Below are 16,038 nucleotides of genomic sequence, written 5' to 3'. Positions count from 1 at the left end.
GGTATTCACGCTGAGCGGGGTGGGTGTCCGCCTCCCCCACCCATCCCCGGCACACCCCTCGCCCCGCTGCCTCTCCCCACCGGGGAGGGGATAGATGAGCCTTAACGGAAAAATATGTGGAAAGGGATAGAATTCACAGGCCAGCTGAGAAAGCAGGTTGGGGCGGGGGGGTGCGGGAGCTGTGGCGTCGGGGCAGGCAGGGGATGGGGTGCAGCGCTCCGTGCCCCACTTCCAAGCGCTCCCAGAGTCTCAGGGGAGCGCTGGTTTATTAAAATGTTTCACTTTTCAGGTTTTCTTGCCGTATTCGTCAGGGTCTGCGCCCTCGTGCACACATTTCTTCCAAGCCTCGGGCTGGCAGCAGAGTGAAAACTGCGTTGCCTTTGTGGAGACAACCAAAACCAAATGTCAGACAGCCACTATCTGGCAGAACTTTTGACAAACGTGTATTTTAAATGCCCCAGACTCACATCTTTATCCTCAAATCCCCATTCCAAGGATGCTCATCACTCGGTTTATGGTGGGGTTTGCACGCTGATACTCGTTTATACACATGTATACTCATTTACACTTTTTAACAGACATTTATACACCAAACTCCTGGCACATCTCACCGGGACAGGCGTTTGTCTAAGGTAAAAGGCCCTGGAGGAAGTGAATGGGTGCAGACGCAGGTGCTGAACGCCAGAGCCCGACATCCAGCCTGGGGCACCTGGTTGAAAGCTGCCAGCTTTTTTGGCTGCCGACTTCTCCGTGCGCATGGTCCCGGTGCCAGCTCTGGTTCGGACCATGCCTGCAGCCTGATTCGGGAGCGGACAGTTAGCATCCCTGTCTGCAAATGGGGCTCTGAAAGATCTAGCTGAGCGCCTGTTGAGCTCACGGTGGAAAACGAACATGTAATGGCAGTCGGGACAGGTGCACATGAGCTGTAAAATAAGTATATGGCAGGATGTTTCTGGAATTTGCTTCCCCAGGCTTTTGTAGAGCCGCGTGTGCCTGGGGTTACACGGGAGAGGACCCTGGAAGGAGTGCAGGCACCTCCTGGCGCGGCCCTCAGAGAGGCCGATGCCGATTAACTTTTGATTTAATTTTTATTGAGGGTAACGATACTTAACCTTCCTTCACAAAGTGTCTCAAAATCCGGAGACCAGCTACGCCGTGTTGTAATCTGAACTATGCAATGGTTTTGTCCCCGCGTTACTCCTCCCTTCCACTGAAGTCCGGTGGCCCTGCAAAGCCCCAAACCCTGCTGACGTGGTTTTCCTTCGTACGAGGCACGTTCAGGTGCTCCTGCCCAGTGCCTCCGCGGGACGGATGTCTGACCCGCTTCGGGGGGGTTCTTCTGGGACGTTATCCCACAGCCACCCCCATCCATCGGGGTGAGAAATGGACAGAAAACAGGGCAGGGGAAGAGACTTGGGAGGTTATCTTGCTCTGCCCTCGCCCCCAGGCAGGATCAGCTCCACCTATGCAGCTCTTTAGTTCTTCTTACAAAGAGAAATGAAACAAATTTCATAAACATGTTCACAATTATAACAGCATAAGCTCATGATTTAAAAGCAAGGTGAACCGCGGGTCCCTCCCGGAGCCCGGACGGGACTGACGCTGCGCTCCCCAGCGCTGATAGAAGCCAGCTGAGGGCATTAAGTGTGAACCTTTATCTCTGCTGACATGACATATTATTAAAAAGTATTTCGAGTAATCTTTTATTTCCTTAGCATTGCAACACATTTCAAGAACTTGGCCAGGGATCAACCGACCCTTTTTAATTTCCTACAATGAAAAATAAAACAAAAATAAAGCCCAATTGAGATGATATAATCAGGAACATTTTGAGGGTTTAGGTCAAATTAATATGTCAGAGAAGGGTTTTCAGGGGACTTGGAGAGCTTTAATCTGTCAAAGACTGACTCAGACCCTTCTTGGGCTTTGTAATCTTATTGTTTTTACCAAATTATGTGATGGTATGTCATGTATTACCGTCATCAGAAAACGGAGCAAATAATCATTTGGCATAAAGTTCCAAATAACTAACTTAATTTTAAAGCAAGTGTTATACAATATGCCAGAAATGTTTGCGTTACTTGAAAATGATCTTTTAATACTGTCCCTTAATCTGTTAAAGCACACAGGTAAATTCCAAACACAGACTTTTCCGACCACTTTAGGCGCAGACTTAATTGTGTTCAAGCTGCGCTCAATTTCGCCAACGTTTACTCTGCATTTACCAAAACAAAACAAAAAAAAACCCAAAGCAAACCAAACCCGACTTGTGGCTTAGGGGTAATATTTTAATATCACCTGCACTCAATTATGCGTCTAATACTTGTATCTTTTATATCTCCACCTGATATGTCATAGATTTATATGAAGCTGCAATTATAAATTTGGTGCTAGGACATTTTCAGTTCTGACGGGTGGACTCGAAGGATTGTTTGTTCTCCGCTTCACAAACTGTTAGCACGAAAATCTTTTTTTTTTTTTAGCATTTGGAAAAAAGGCGGTTTCCAAACCTGCCGTTTCTAATCAGAGAGATGCGGCACCGCGTCGCCGTGTGTCATTAAACGGGCCCTGACTCCCGTAACACAGCCTGGGCGATTGCTTCACCGGCGTTTAATTAGACAGCGCGTCCTCAAGGCTACATATGGGTGTGGGTGTATCTCTTTTCCCCGCTGGCGCTACATACCGTGGGCTGCACTCTAAGCAATCTTTTCGGGTGGTGTAACTCCTCTTCTCTTGCAGAGACACAGCCGGAGCCAGCAAAGCAGCGAACCCCGGGCCGGTCCCTTGCCCCCGCGTGCTCTCCCCTCCCCGGCCTTGGTGCCACCAACCGCTTCTGCCCTCACATCTTCCCTTTTCAAAACCTTTCCTCTCCTGTAAAAATGTACTTTAGGATTGATTTAACCATGTTTGCACGTGCTACTAATTTTTTATTCCAGGACTCACGGTCCAGTTTGCATTTTTTTCCGTTTCCCAACCTTACTGTTACTAGTAAATAAATAATCTATTTTTTTTCAGATCCCAGCCTATTTGCTTGTCATGTTGTAAATATAAATGCACGTGCTGCCTCAAATCAGACACTGAAGAAATGCAAGCTAATTATCTAATATTCAAATGTGCGTATAATATCGTTTTCTTGGAAGAAAGAAAGTAAACTTATGGATGATACAGTGCGCCACGAACCGCTGCCACTATCAACACAGGAAAGGGATGGAAGTTTGTTATGGGAGTATGTTAAAGCTGTAACAAAACAGTTTCTAAATGCTCTGGCTAATACACAGGCTGCAACTAGAGCGGACGTGACCGTCAGCTGAATAACCCTTCTGTGGGCTGAAACAACGCCGGTTTGGGTTCTCCGGGAACTGGAATTTGCAATATTCAACTTGAATTTTTGTAAATGTAACTAGCACTTCATATGAGTCATTAACTAATTACTTATTAATGGATTAACAAATATTTCTTTTTCCTAAAAAACAATCTTTTAAACAGAAACTCCTGAAGTCTAAGTAAATCTTGGCAGAAAACACCCGTGGTAGCTTATAACAGCGCTTAGGAGATTGTTTTCCCTTGCATTCTCAAATGTCCAGTCCCACAGCAAAGCTTTAATTTCATTCTCCGTCTTATTTTGCCCATAATGAACTTTGAAAAACCTCTGCTCTTCTACCCGAGCGCAGTGCGATAGCGTGTGCTCGCCGTCCCCCGCTGGGCTGCGGCACCTCCGGGCCAACCCTGCAGCGTCCGAAGCAGGAGGCGATGGCACAGTTCAGCCCGTCCTTGCTCTCAGGAACACCCCAAATTAATTTCATGGCAAAAATGGCAGATCTGGGGAAGAAACGGCCAGCTTATGGCGGTGTTGAAGTCTCTCGGTTGGTTGACCTCCTAAGGAGGTTCTTCACCGCCACGTGCACTGCATTAGTTAAAGATATATTAAAATAAATCTCCGTTATGTTATTTTATACATAAGCCCCAAAAAAGGCTGCACAGGGAATAGGATTAAACTTTAAGGAAATGATTCGGTGAAGTAAAAAAAAATATATACAGCATTTGGGGAGAGTTAAATCAAATTAGGGGACTCGGATCACTTCATGATGAGAGAAGGGTTGGTGGTGTTCCCCACCACAGCCAGGGAAGTCGAGGAAGGGTCAGTAATGTCCACTTGCCGGTGGGGTAAGGATGAGACCACCGTGCGCATCTCCAGTACCAAGACGTGACATGCCACCACAAGAACTTCCATCCAGCATCTCTGGCCGCAGTTGCGTGCCCTGTTGAGGGCTTTCCCGGGACCACCAACGTGGCTGGGGCTGCGTAACGGGGGCTTCTGTCAGACATCTCACTGCAACCTCAAAATATTTTCTGGAAAAGCAAGATTTCTTGGCTCTGCGCTGCGAGGAACATTTTTAGGGTCGCCTTTCCTAGCCGGGCTCCTGGCTTTTGGCTGGTGGTTGCGTGCGAGGCGTGAGAGCGAGGAGAAGCTGCTCCATCCCTTCTCCAACCACCTCCACCTGAGAAGGCCCTGCCAGCCTGGCCATCTCACCGAGCAGCTTTCCCACCACCTTTCCTTCATCACGACTTCTCCAGAGCCGAGAAATAAGACCAAGACCCGGTCCCTTCCCCCTCTAAGTAAAGGGAAAAATTCCTGCCGTGTTGAACGTTTCTCATAATACTTAAAGAAAATACTTAAAGAATGTGTAATAATAGGGGATTTAGAGAGAGCAAAACTAACCACATGGATGAAGCAGAAAACCTTTAGAACGGCCCTAAAATGTATCCTGTCCGGCTTTACCGCAGGGAAGAGCTCCAGGGGGAGAGAGGGTGACCCCACGTGAGCCCTGCGAGCTGCAGGACCCCCCGTCCCCAGGGCCACCCCTGCTCTTCTCACCGGTGGAGTATAGGGAGGGAAAAGCCAGAGTTCTCGGTTTAGCTGCCAGGGAAACCACACAGGAGAAGTGAAATTAAAATAGTTATGGGGAAGCTGATACCGAGTTATTCTATATTCCCGGGCAGGAGCGAAGCCGGGCAGACCCGGGGCTGCCTTTCCTGTGCTCCCCGCTCAGCGCTGGGGCCAGGCAGGGTCCGGCCATGGAGCATCCCGGGGTCTTGGGAACCCCAACTGGGGACTTACCAGCAGCGAGCCCTTTCACAGGCAGCAATTTGAGGGCAAAAAGCCCTTCTTAAAGAGGGAGGTGATGTTATTTTTACAAAATGCAGCCTATATTCTGGTTTGGTTTGCTTCACTTTAAATAGTAACTGGATACCCTGAGACATCCCCTCGGTGCTGGTGCACAGGGGGAAGGTCCTTTGATGGCCTTGATCACATCGTCTGCTCTGAAAGCAAAAATCTGCCGTGATCGCCAAGATTTGGGGCCAGGGGGGACGAGGGCCCGCAGTACCAGCACGTGTCCCAAACAGAAATGGCCATCGCTATCGGGGTCAATACTGCACCTCCTTTAACAGGCTGCAATAGCTGCCTCTCCCTTACCATCGCTGCCCCACTGGCATCCCAGACCCACCTGACCGTGTACCGGCTGCCAAAATCCCCGCGGAGGCTGTGTCTGCGCAGCCTTGGGGCTCACTCCGTAAGGAAGCAATGTCCCCTGGCCGGCGATGTCTGCGGCGCTGGGCCAGGACGGGGAGGCTGGGGAGTCCCCAGGTCTCAGGCGGTGCCTTTCACGGCGCGGCCAGGAGCCTCCTCTGGAGGATGGCTTAGAAAATCAGTCCTGTCAGGGACATTCAGGTTTATTTATTGCTCATGCAGAAACTGCAGGTTATTGCAGCTTGCTCTTCTATCTCACCAAATCCTGACGTCTGCAATAAGCTTTGCTCCCTCCTTCACTGGGCTTAGAGAAGGTGGGTCCAAACAAGATGTGATGATTTATCCCCGGTCCCACTAGTTCTGGTGCAGAGTGCTTTTCCAACTGTTTGGTTTCGACTGATTTCTTTCCACCGCCGCCGTCTCTGCACCACCAGCGCTTTGCCGGAGGAGTCGGCCCCAAGGCAGGTTCGAGATTTTTCCATCCCTGTCTGGAAAGATAAACGCAAACTCTGGCCTTAAACCGAGCCCACAACTGGGAGAGATCGACCGGCTGTGGAGAAACTCAGCTTTGTTTTGCTATTCTATCCTCAGTTATTGTGGCTAATCATTGCCGTAAATGCAAATATAGAGGGACGAGAATAAAAGCTTGGAAGGGGTGATGCAGAAGGGAGAAGGACAATAAATCAAAAGGTTTGCAAGGAAGCTTTCACTCATCTTCGAAGCATCGATATGGTTTTGAGTTGTTAGCTTGCATTTTGGTTAGGAAGTGACTTTTGAAATTAAACAGAAAAGATACAATCTTAATATTTCATAAGATCTGCCAATACAAATATCTGTTGGCAGATATGTAAAATAATAGCTTTAAAAATAAGAAAAAGAATCACATGAAATTTTCTAAGGAGGGTGATGTCACCCCCCAACCAAGCTATCTATTCTCTGTATTTGAAATTAAAACCGCATGAACTCTCCATGCAAAGCTGGGTGAAACTCTGCTTTTTCAAGTATCCCCTTAGGGATGATGGATATTATTTTCTGGTTTTAATTTTAAAGTAATAAATAAATGTGACTGACTTGCCACTCATTAGCACCAAGTTGTGCAAAATAAATAAATGCAATCCGTGCACGCTATCTATTCTCTGTATTTGAAATTAAAACCGCATGAACTCTCCATGCAAAGCTGGGTGAAACTCTGCTTTTTCAAGTATCCCCTTAGGGATGATGGATATTATTTTCTGGTTTTAATTTTAAAGTAATAAATAAATGTGACTGACTTGCCACTCATTAGCACCAAGTTGTGCAAAATAAATAAATGCAATCCGTGCACGTTAACGTACAGGTAGTGGCAATATATTCTGTCAAAGAAGTCTGTCTATGGCCAGTGTTGCTGGAGCAGAAGAAAGTCAGCGTTAGCCGAACTGGTCAACAAGCTTCAGCTTCACGAGGAATTTCAGCTCAGAGAAGAGGAAAGTCTGTCTCCACGGTATTATCTCCCTTTCCAAAGTTTCCTTCTGGCTGCACTGGGTCACAGGCTGTGGACTGTAAATTATACAGCCAAAAATCAAACGATCTTTTTCAATAAGGGAAGAAGAAAACCATGCAGTGATTTAATATATGAAACAGTTCAGCCTATGGCTTTCTCTTGTTTGCAAATGCGGACAGTTCTGTTGAGATCCAAAAACCACTCCAAACCATCAAAATTAGCAAAGAACCATCTGGCCTGGTGGCTCAGCACCTCCTGTGGCCATAAATTCAAATCCCAGCAACATTAGCGGGGGATTTGCTCTGAAAAACAAGCTCTGTCCTCGAGTAATGTAAAAACAAGGTGAGATGGGGAAGGCTCGTGGGAGAGCCGTGGCTCGGGGTGGAGCTGGCTCCGGCCAGGCATCCGTTGGCTTTCAGCGGGGAGCGGGGCTCTCGGCTTGCAAGGAGCATCCCCTCCTCGGCTCTCAGTGCCCCATCCCATGGTTGGGCTCCCCGATCCCTTCCCCGGGGTCTGCCTGCCACCCCCACTCAGCACCGTCCCCGCAGCGTTTCTCCGTCAGCCTGCTCTGTCCCAGCTCCGAGACTCCGTGCACACTCTTGGGGTTCACCAGAGCCATCATGGACATGGACCAGTGCTTACCAGCTATAGCTTTCTTTCCAAGGTCTCCAGGACCAAAGCAAGTCAAGCGTGTCGGTGCTAGAGGAAAGATCTTCCTGTCTGAAATGTAAAATCCTCCGCTCCGGCCGGGGTTGCTATGATCTGCAATGAGTTTTTCCATCTTTGGTTGGAGCCCACGCTGCAGAATAGGAAGATTTGGAGGCAACAAAATAGGTTTCCTTGTTATGTGCAATACATCGATCTCAGCTCTTTTCCTTACGTATTTTTTTAGATAAGCCGCAATTTAAAATTAGGAGTATGGAGATAATAGCCCTGAGAAGCCTTGTCAGCAGGCAGAAGAGATACTGGCAGAGCCCTGAGACCCTCATAACCACTGTGCCTCTTGGCACCACGACCCTGGGAACTCGAATCAGGCCCTTGATCTGGAGCATCTGCCTTCATTAATGCTCTGCCCTGCCAGTCTTGGCCAGAAGGCTGAGTTACGATTATAGCTCACGCACAAAAAATTTGCCTCTTCCTAACCCTCAAGACCTGGAACTAGCAGCTGAGTCTGATTTTGGCTCTGCAGCAAGTTTTATCCATCGAAAAATTGTGTATTTTTTGCACATCTGGTTGTATTTGGGGGTGATATTACCTTTCAGTGCTGCTCAAGTCTGTCTGTGCCCATTAGTTACCAGAGTAAATAGCCCCTCCATCTGCAGAAGTGCACTGTGGGGAACCTGGTGGACATTTTACATTGAAATATGATTGGTAATTCATTAGCAATCCCATGTTTGAAGGCTTAGGATTGAGCACGGCATGAAACCAAGCAACAGGGCAGGTTTCGCTTCTCCTACGATAGTGCCACCAAAGGCAGAAGGTCAGACGGCTCCTACGCTGCCAGAAAAAGTCGTCTGGGTTGAAAAAAACCCTTTTAAAAATGCATCTTATCCCAGAACGTAAACATGCCCTGTGCCACTGAAGATGAGTGGCCTTGAAACCCCTCCTGTTTTTGTCAGAGCACCAGAGCCCTGCAGAGGTTCCCCAGGAGAAGCTCCAGTGCCCGGTGCAGCGTGGCAGGAGCTGCACCAGCCCCGGCCCAAAGCCGCAGCCCCTCCGGGGTCACCCCCTGGGCTCCCGTGCACTTTGACTTCACTCTTCACGCCGCTTTCCCTTCCCCTCCTGGGACCGGCGGACCCCATAGCAGACAGCATGTGTAGGGGCAGGGGAGTTTCTATAAGCTGTAGGGCGATGGACTATATTTTTTTGTTTCTGGATTTCTGCCTACGTTTCTTGCATCTGCTCGCTTTTATTGTCCCACATTCCACAAACTTAAAGCACTTCCATATATAACAGAATTAATCCAGTTCATTGACAATCACGATGAAGCTGATGATACCAAACGCTTCCGCTCTGCACATTCTCCAGTTCCCAATCTTCAGAAATGGCAAATTCAGGGAACCGCTGAGGAGTCGGGGAAGCTTCAGCTACAGCACTGCTCTGCTGTTGGAGGGCAGGGAAGAACCCAGAAGTCTTTTATTTAACGTACTTTCAGGACGGGTTTTGTTAGCATCGCTCACCTGGCACTACCCAGCCCTTGGGCAGAGCGGAGCCGTGGGTGGGGACCGGCGGGGAGCTGCACGAGAGCCACTGCCACCCTCCGAGCATCTCGGGGGCAAGCGATGCTCAGAGCAGGAGCATCCCACCCGGAGATGGGATCAGGAGATGCTGCTAGTGCTCTCTGCCTGACGGAGAAAGCCGGCAGGCGGGAACCCTCCTGCTCACCAGGGCTCAGTTAGCTGTGGGTGATGAATCCCAGTTGCCTCGGAGAGATCGTTTCCCCGTCTGAAAGACCAGCCACGGCTTTGAGGCCGCTTGCAGACGTGCAGCCATCCCTACCGTGGCACTGCCTGGCCCAGCTCAATGTGGTTTGTATTACCCTGTCCGGGCAGCTGGAGTTTGGAGGTAAGAGGACTGAAAAACGTGTTATCCTCTAATTGCTATAATGCAGGATATAGCCGTGAGATAAGGAGTGAACCTGTACTCCACCGAATTGTAGGGAATAAATATTCAAAAGACAGCACTGGGAATTTTTTCCCCCCTGTAATTTATATCAACAATAAAATGCAAGCGAGAAGATTAGTAGAAAATTAATACCAAACAAATCTCGTCTCCATGGCTGGCAAATATAGTTGAATGACAGAAAAGGGGGTATGAGATCTGCGACTCGGTCACTGGGCTCGGCTGTGGGACTGTGGGATTTATTGCCCGTTCTGGGGCAGGCGGCTGCTCTCACGAACCAGCCTGCAAATTTCTGGCGGTTATTGTATGTGCGAACAAACCCTAGTTTGAAAACTATCTCAGTTTGTTTACTTTCACAAAAATCAGGAACACATTGGGAATAATTTGCAAGACAAAAAGAAAAGCCTTAATGGGGGCCCGGGGGGTTTATTGCCCGTTCTGGGGCAGGCGGCTGCTCTCACGAACCAGCCTGCAAATTTCTGGCGGTTATTGTATGTGCGAACAAACCCTAGTTTGAAAACTATCTCAGTTTGTTTACTTTCACAAAAATCAGGAACACATTGGGAATAATTTGCAAGACAAAAAGAAAAGCCTTAATTTATCAAGCACTCCATTCAACAAATAATATTAAATACCATCTACTACCGACAAACCTGCAAACCTCATGCTGGGATTTCGCGCGTGCTGGAGCCGACGCTGCTGCAGGGAGCTCTCGGACAGGTTCTCAGTCGTAAAGTTATGTAAAGTTTTAAGTTTAAAGGAAGAAAGTTAAATTAAAAACCTGTAATGCTTTCTGGCTTGGCCCCCATGCCTACAGTTGCATCTCAGATCACTGTAATCAACTGAGGTTGAAGGAAAACACGATTTTTACTTTCAGCGGTTTGTTTCCCTTCTCTTACATCTCGGCTTTTCCTCCCTGTCTGTTGGCCAGGTCCTTCTCCCCTCCTGCCGGAGGTTTAAAAGCAAGGAGGGGAAAACACTATTGCTATTTATTATTAAAGGCAAAAGAAACTGGCAAAAAAATCAAGGGGAAAGTATAATGACTGCAATCTTTTCAATTAAGATTTTTATATATATTAATTCTTTTAGTTAAAATAAGTGGAATTGAATTAAGTCTGCCTGTGAGTCTACTGCCTCATGTCATCAGAACGGTTACAGCCCCAGCTTAGGAAAACAAACAACAAAATATACTTAGTGATAGTCCCACTATTTATCATTTCTTCAATTATTTGCCTTCGGTTGGTTCTGGTCTGGTTGCAGTTTGTGCAAAACTTGCACCGGTGCAACCCTTGCACCCGTAAATTTGTCCAGCTCTGGAAAGATGCGGACGGCAAAGCCAATAAGGGGCTCCAGTGACTACGTATCGTTAAGGGAGGGGGCTTCCCTTAGCTCTGCAAGGTAAAGCCGTCGTTGCCACCATCCAGCCACCTCCTGTCCTGTCTCGAATGCTTCTGCAAACAGTTCAGAGAAAAGGTTAAAACCAGCAACTCGTACAAAATAACCTCGCTGCTGGGAAAAAAGCCTTTTCGCTCTCGTATCAAATTAGCAAACAGTTTTGCAAACAGCTGGTGGGTGGGGAGGAAAGGCGGTGTCGTCCAGCATCAGCCCTTACCCCCAGCTCCGTCCTTCGGCTCAGGTTTGGAGGCAGCGAAGGACACCGGTACCCGGCCCCGGCGCCGCCTGCCATGACGCCGGGGACGGTTTTCAGACTTCCTAAGTATTTTCTCTCTCTCAGAGCGTGAATCTCTGGCCGCTGCACGGCCTGACCCCGGCAGGGAGATTTAGGAAGGATTTGACGGGGGCAATACAGGATGTCAGGGCTTTGTGGTGCGGGATACACAAATGGACTGAATCCAGCATCTGTTTCTGAGGGCTGCCGAACGTGAGGAGATGGACTTGCTTAGATTTAAATAGCAAAACGCATCAGAAAAAGATGTGAATCCAAGGCTCATCGTGCAATTCTACGGGTTGTATCACGTTGTATTACATGTAACGCATTTATAACAGCTTTACAAACAGGTTGTGATGACAACTTCTACCTCTGACTTGTGTCGGATGGAAGCTTCTTCTCTGAAATCCAGGAGATTACTCCAGAAACGAATCTAAATGATCCCTGATGTCCCGGTACCTTTGAAATCCATGGGAGCTCTGGCACCGATTTCTGGGCCGTCAGGATTTTGCATTACATGAACAAAGGTATCGAAACCTGGCTCGTATGCGGAACACAAAGCACAAATGATCCAGCAGTAATTTGTCTGAGGATGAAATATTTCTTACCCCACTTGAAAAAAGCCCTACAGCAACAGAAGAGGAGGAAGAAAGCCTTCGCAATTAACCCCAGCTCAAAAAGCCCGCTGCAAACGAAGAAGTATTTTAAATTCCATTTAGATCTCTTTTTTTTTAAAAAAAAAGGCATATCGGTTTACATTTATAATGTTGGTATCATCCAGTACTTTAAATCAAATTATAGCTGTATCAGGCTGCTTAACAATGTTTCTTTTTAATTAAGTTTACTAGTCCCACATGCATTTTTTTAAAAAATAAATTAAACAAACTTAATTAAATTACATGACAGGGGTTAGGTAAGACAGCAAAAAGCCCAGCAAGAATACAAGGATTGATAAATCCTTTTGGATATACTCACATTTTGCACTTTTCCTAAACCCTGTAGCCTTCCAGACAGCCTGATGAAGGTGGCATCCCCGGCCCGTGCCCCGCAGCACCCGCAGTGCCGTACGCCCGCAGCGGTGTCCGGGGCCCTCTCACTTACATACGGCATTGCCCCTCACCTATGTTTTAAAATCCTGCTTTCACAGAGAGTTTAAACAGCTCAGGAAGCTCCTCAGAAAGCTGAGCATCGATGAATTTCCATTGATTTCCCTGCGTTGCAGAGGCATGAGCAGCGCATCAGGCTTAGGCGAAGACCTGCCTGACCTGGGGACCCTCCTCCCGGACCAGCCCCAGCGGTGGGAGCTCCTGGGGGTCCCTGGGGCATCGCCCCCGGCCTCCCCCCGGCCCCGGCCCCGGCCTCCGGCAGCAGCCACGGCGCGAGGGAGAGCTTGGGGATTTCAACCACCTTCCCCGGGAGTCAGAATCCATCCCCGCGGGGTTTTGGTTTTATTCGATTGAAGAAAATCCCCACCAAAATCAGGATTGTTGTGGTGGTGTTCACTTTGCAGAAGCTCCTTATTTTCATGGAAAGCAAAGGCGCTTGTGCTCTGTAGCAACTACCAAGAAAAAGGCGATTGCATTGTTACTGAGAAAATGCTAATAAAAAAGTACAGGGCGAAGGAAAAGGATGTGAAACGGGGGTGGGCAGCAGACTGCGTGTGCAGACCTGGAGGGATTTCTGCTTTTCTCAGCTTCTCCGAGCGCACGCCCCGGAGAGATGCTCCGTGAGCTGGGACGAGTTCCCGGGAGGGCACTCGCAGCCGGGGCACCCCATCGCTTGCATTTTTCTGGTGCAAATAGCACAAAAATATCCAGAGTGTCTATCTTTAAAAGATAAAAAGATTGCCGCGATGACGGCAGCTGGGACTTATTGCAGTGGGGAAAGCCCCTGTGCTTGCACAGCACCTTTCCAAGGAAGCATGAGATACGGCTGATAGCATCGGCCTGAATTTGCACCCTGAATAACCCACGGTCACGGTAAGATTACTGGGGATTTTTATGGGGGTTAAAATTGAATAATCTCATCGAGGGAGAGCGAAGCAGCAAATCCTCCTGTCTCCAGCCCTGCAGGAAGCACAGCGATGGGAGCAGATGAGCGTAACGCCATGCACGGCCACCGAAAAGCCTCGCAGAGCTGTGGGGTCCCGATTGTCCCCGAGATGAATTTGCCATCCCCCCCTCCCCATGAAGACAGACGGCCGTCACCGTGCGCAGAGAACAGCCTTTCGGTCCTCTCTGTAATTCCCCCGACTCCGAGGGCTCTGCATCTGGGTCTGCAAGGATGAAGTCAGCCCCGGAGCCGCTATGGGCTGGAAATGATTTCACCGAGCTGCAATGCAGATGGATTAATTCCAGTACTGTAAAGTCAACATGGTTGAACACTGGCTACATCACAGTCTTCATTACTGTGGTCTGGATCGGGTTTTGATGAAGTAATTTCCCTTGGGTTTAGCACTTAGAAAACATATAGGGCGTCCTTCTTGGATTTGCCTGGAGAGCAGTGCCCCCCCCCCCCTTCACCCCAAATTGGCCTTTATCAGTTGCACATGGACCCCTGCGATTCGGAGGAGTTTCAAACGAGGCCCATATGGTCCGTGGCACACGATGCCCAAACAGTCGGACGCATGAAATGAGATGCAGTTTGGGTGCGTACGATGGATGTTATTAATAACAAATGATCTAACACTCCGAGGCTGTATCTTCAAATGCAAGGAGACGTGGGATGAGTGCGGATTAGCGATTCCTCCATCCTCCATCACCAAATCGACTCCCGAAGAGCTCAACGTTAGGTTTTGGTGCGCTCGACACCAGGAAGCCAACGCTCATCATCCTGCTCAGTTTCCAAGACTTGAAGAGAGCCCTTCATGCAGAGTAGATGTTTATTTTGTCATTTTTTTCTCAGCTATAAACTGTAATTGAATACTTGTCATCTGCAATTTGCTTCCTTGGGAAGAAGTTCTGCAAGTGTGACCGAGTTTTGCCTGGGCACCAGGCTCCGCTCCCAGCGGTGGCATCTCCGAGATACCCTCCTGCACGAGCCACCAAGAAAAAGGCGATTGCATTTTTACTGAGAAAATGTTAATAAAAGCAGCTCTGCCTCCTTCATTTGACACCAGGGCTTGAGTGAAAGATGCTTTTAAGGGCTAATAATGGGGTCCCCCGATCCAATATTAATTGATTCACTTCCAAAGACCTCTTCCTATGGCAGCTTGATGTTGAATGCCAGCCCCCAGGTCTTGGTTTCCTGGAAGAGGGCAGAAAATGCTCGTGGGCAGGTGAAACTAAAGCTGCACTTCAATGTTTTAAACCATAAAAGAGAACTTCAGTTGCAAACAGTAAGCAATAGGCCAGTGAGTTTTCCCTTGCATCTCGCAATGTCACCTCTTTTTGACTTGCAGGTAGGGAAGGACGAGGTGTGCAATACATCGCTGCGGTCCGGGAGAGGGGATAAGCTGCATCTGTCCAGCAAACACCTTTCCTCTCTTCTGACTTGCATTTAGAGGTTGAATTTAACCCATCCCTCCAACACGCTCACCCTGCAGCTCTAGTGTTCAGCCCGTAAGGCTTTCTGAATACACCTTATAGCGCGATAAATAGCTATAACGAGCTGGCAACAATAAACAAAACTATGGAAACGCAAAAGAATGCTAAAATGCTGATGTAAAGCGCCGTGCACGCATCCACATGCAATCGCCTTTCCGTGGGCGGCACTGCAGGCGCAGAAACTCGGGGGGAAGCTGTGCTGGAGCCGTGCGATGTGCCAAGGGTCCCCCGAGCCGGGGGGTGGCTCTTGGCCAGGCAAGCTGGGGGCGGAAACTTGCTTTATTGATAATAAAAATATAAAGCAAATATGGTTAAACTGAAGCAAAAGCAGGCAATCTGTGCATGGTCAAAACTAAGCAGTTTGAATGACTCAGCATCATTCTTGACTGAGTATTTTCCTGCACAAATAACATTTTGGGGAGGGGAAGGGAGGGGAGGGTGGGTGGCAGGCAGGTAAGTGGGAAAAGAAGAGACTTGCTCTCATTTGGGCTGAAATCAGCATATTTTAGTTCTTGGTAATCTTTCGAACAAGGAATTCAACCCTGCATATTACTCCACTAAATAAGCTCGTTGCTTCATTGAGGTAATATTTATCTTTGATATAAAGTGCGTCGCCGGCCGGTCTCAGGGCTCTGCGGGCCGGTCGGTGTTGCTCTCTGCCATCGAGAGAAGACATGGCAAGGCTGGTGCCACCTCCCTGTGCCCGGGGTGGGTGCGGGATGGACCCGGCCTGCTGCCCACGGCCACAGTGCCACTGCGGGGGCAGAGGCTGTTTCACCCACGCCAGGTCGTTGCGTGCCGTGTCTATTGTCTGCACCGCGGTTGATGCTCCGGTTTTGTTGTGGGGCTGAATTAAAATCCCTCGAAAGGCACAGGCTGCTGCTGCTGCCATTTATTTGCTGCCTGTGCGCAGCCGGGAACAAAAAGCAGGGCCACGGTGCAGCCGCTGAAATGCCCGACGGCTGCAGCCGCCTACAAGCTGTCCCTGGGAAATGCGTCCTTGCTGCAGCAATTGCTTCTTTCATCTCTAACGAGAAGCAGCGGCGGAAGCCGCTCCGCGTGTCCGTACAGCCACAGGTCAGGGAGCGGGATATGCCCGAGATCCCCCCGGACAGTCCTGCTTCCAGCGGGTCTTCGCTGTGAGCTCGGTCCTTAGCTCACCCCCCTCGTCCTTACGTTCGTGAATGCTGCC

At 48.8% G+C, this 16,038-nt stretch overlaps 1 protein-coding gene across 1 annotated transcript in view; it reads right to left on the bottom strand.

The window, feature by feature from the left end:
• The window catches only part of TBX22 (T-box 22), a 7,468-nt gene extending 6,710 nt beyond the window's left edge, over nucleotides 1-758 (bottom strand). Inside the window, exon 1 of the mRNA XM_009288108.1 lies at nucleotides 612-758. Within this exon, the coding sequence (XP_009286383.1) occupies nucleotides 612-758 (147 nt within the window). The remainder of the gene's footprint in view (nucleotides 1-611) is intronic.
• Nucleotides 759-16,038: the final 15,280 nt, after the last annotated feature.

The sequence above is a fragment of the Aptenodytes forsteri genome, unplaced genomic scaffold (genome assembly GCF_000699145.1).
Source record: "Aptenodytes forsteri isolate BGI_AS27 unplaced genomic scaffold, ASM69914v1 Scaffold72, whole genome shotgun sequence".
NCBI classification, from domain to species: Eukaryota; Metazoa; Chordata; class Aves; order Sphenisciformes; family Spheniscidae; genus Aptenodytes; species Aptenodytes forsteri.
Note: the sequence above shows the minus strand (reverse complement) of the source record. Positions and strands in the feature narration are given on the sequence as shown.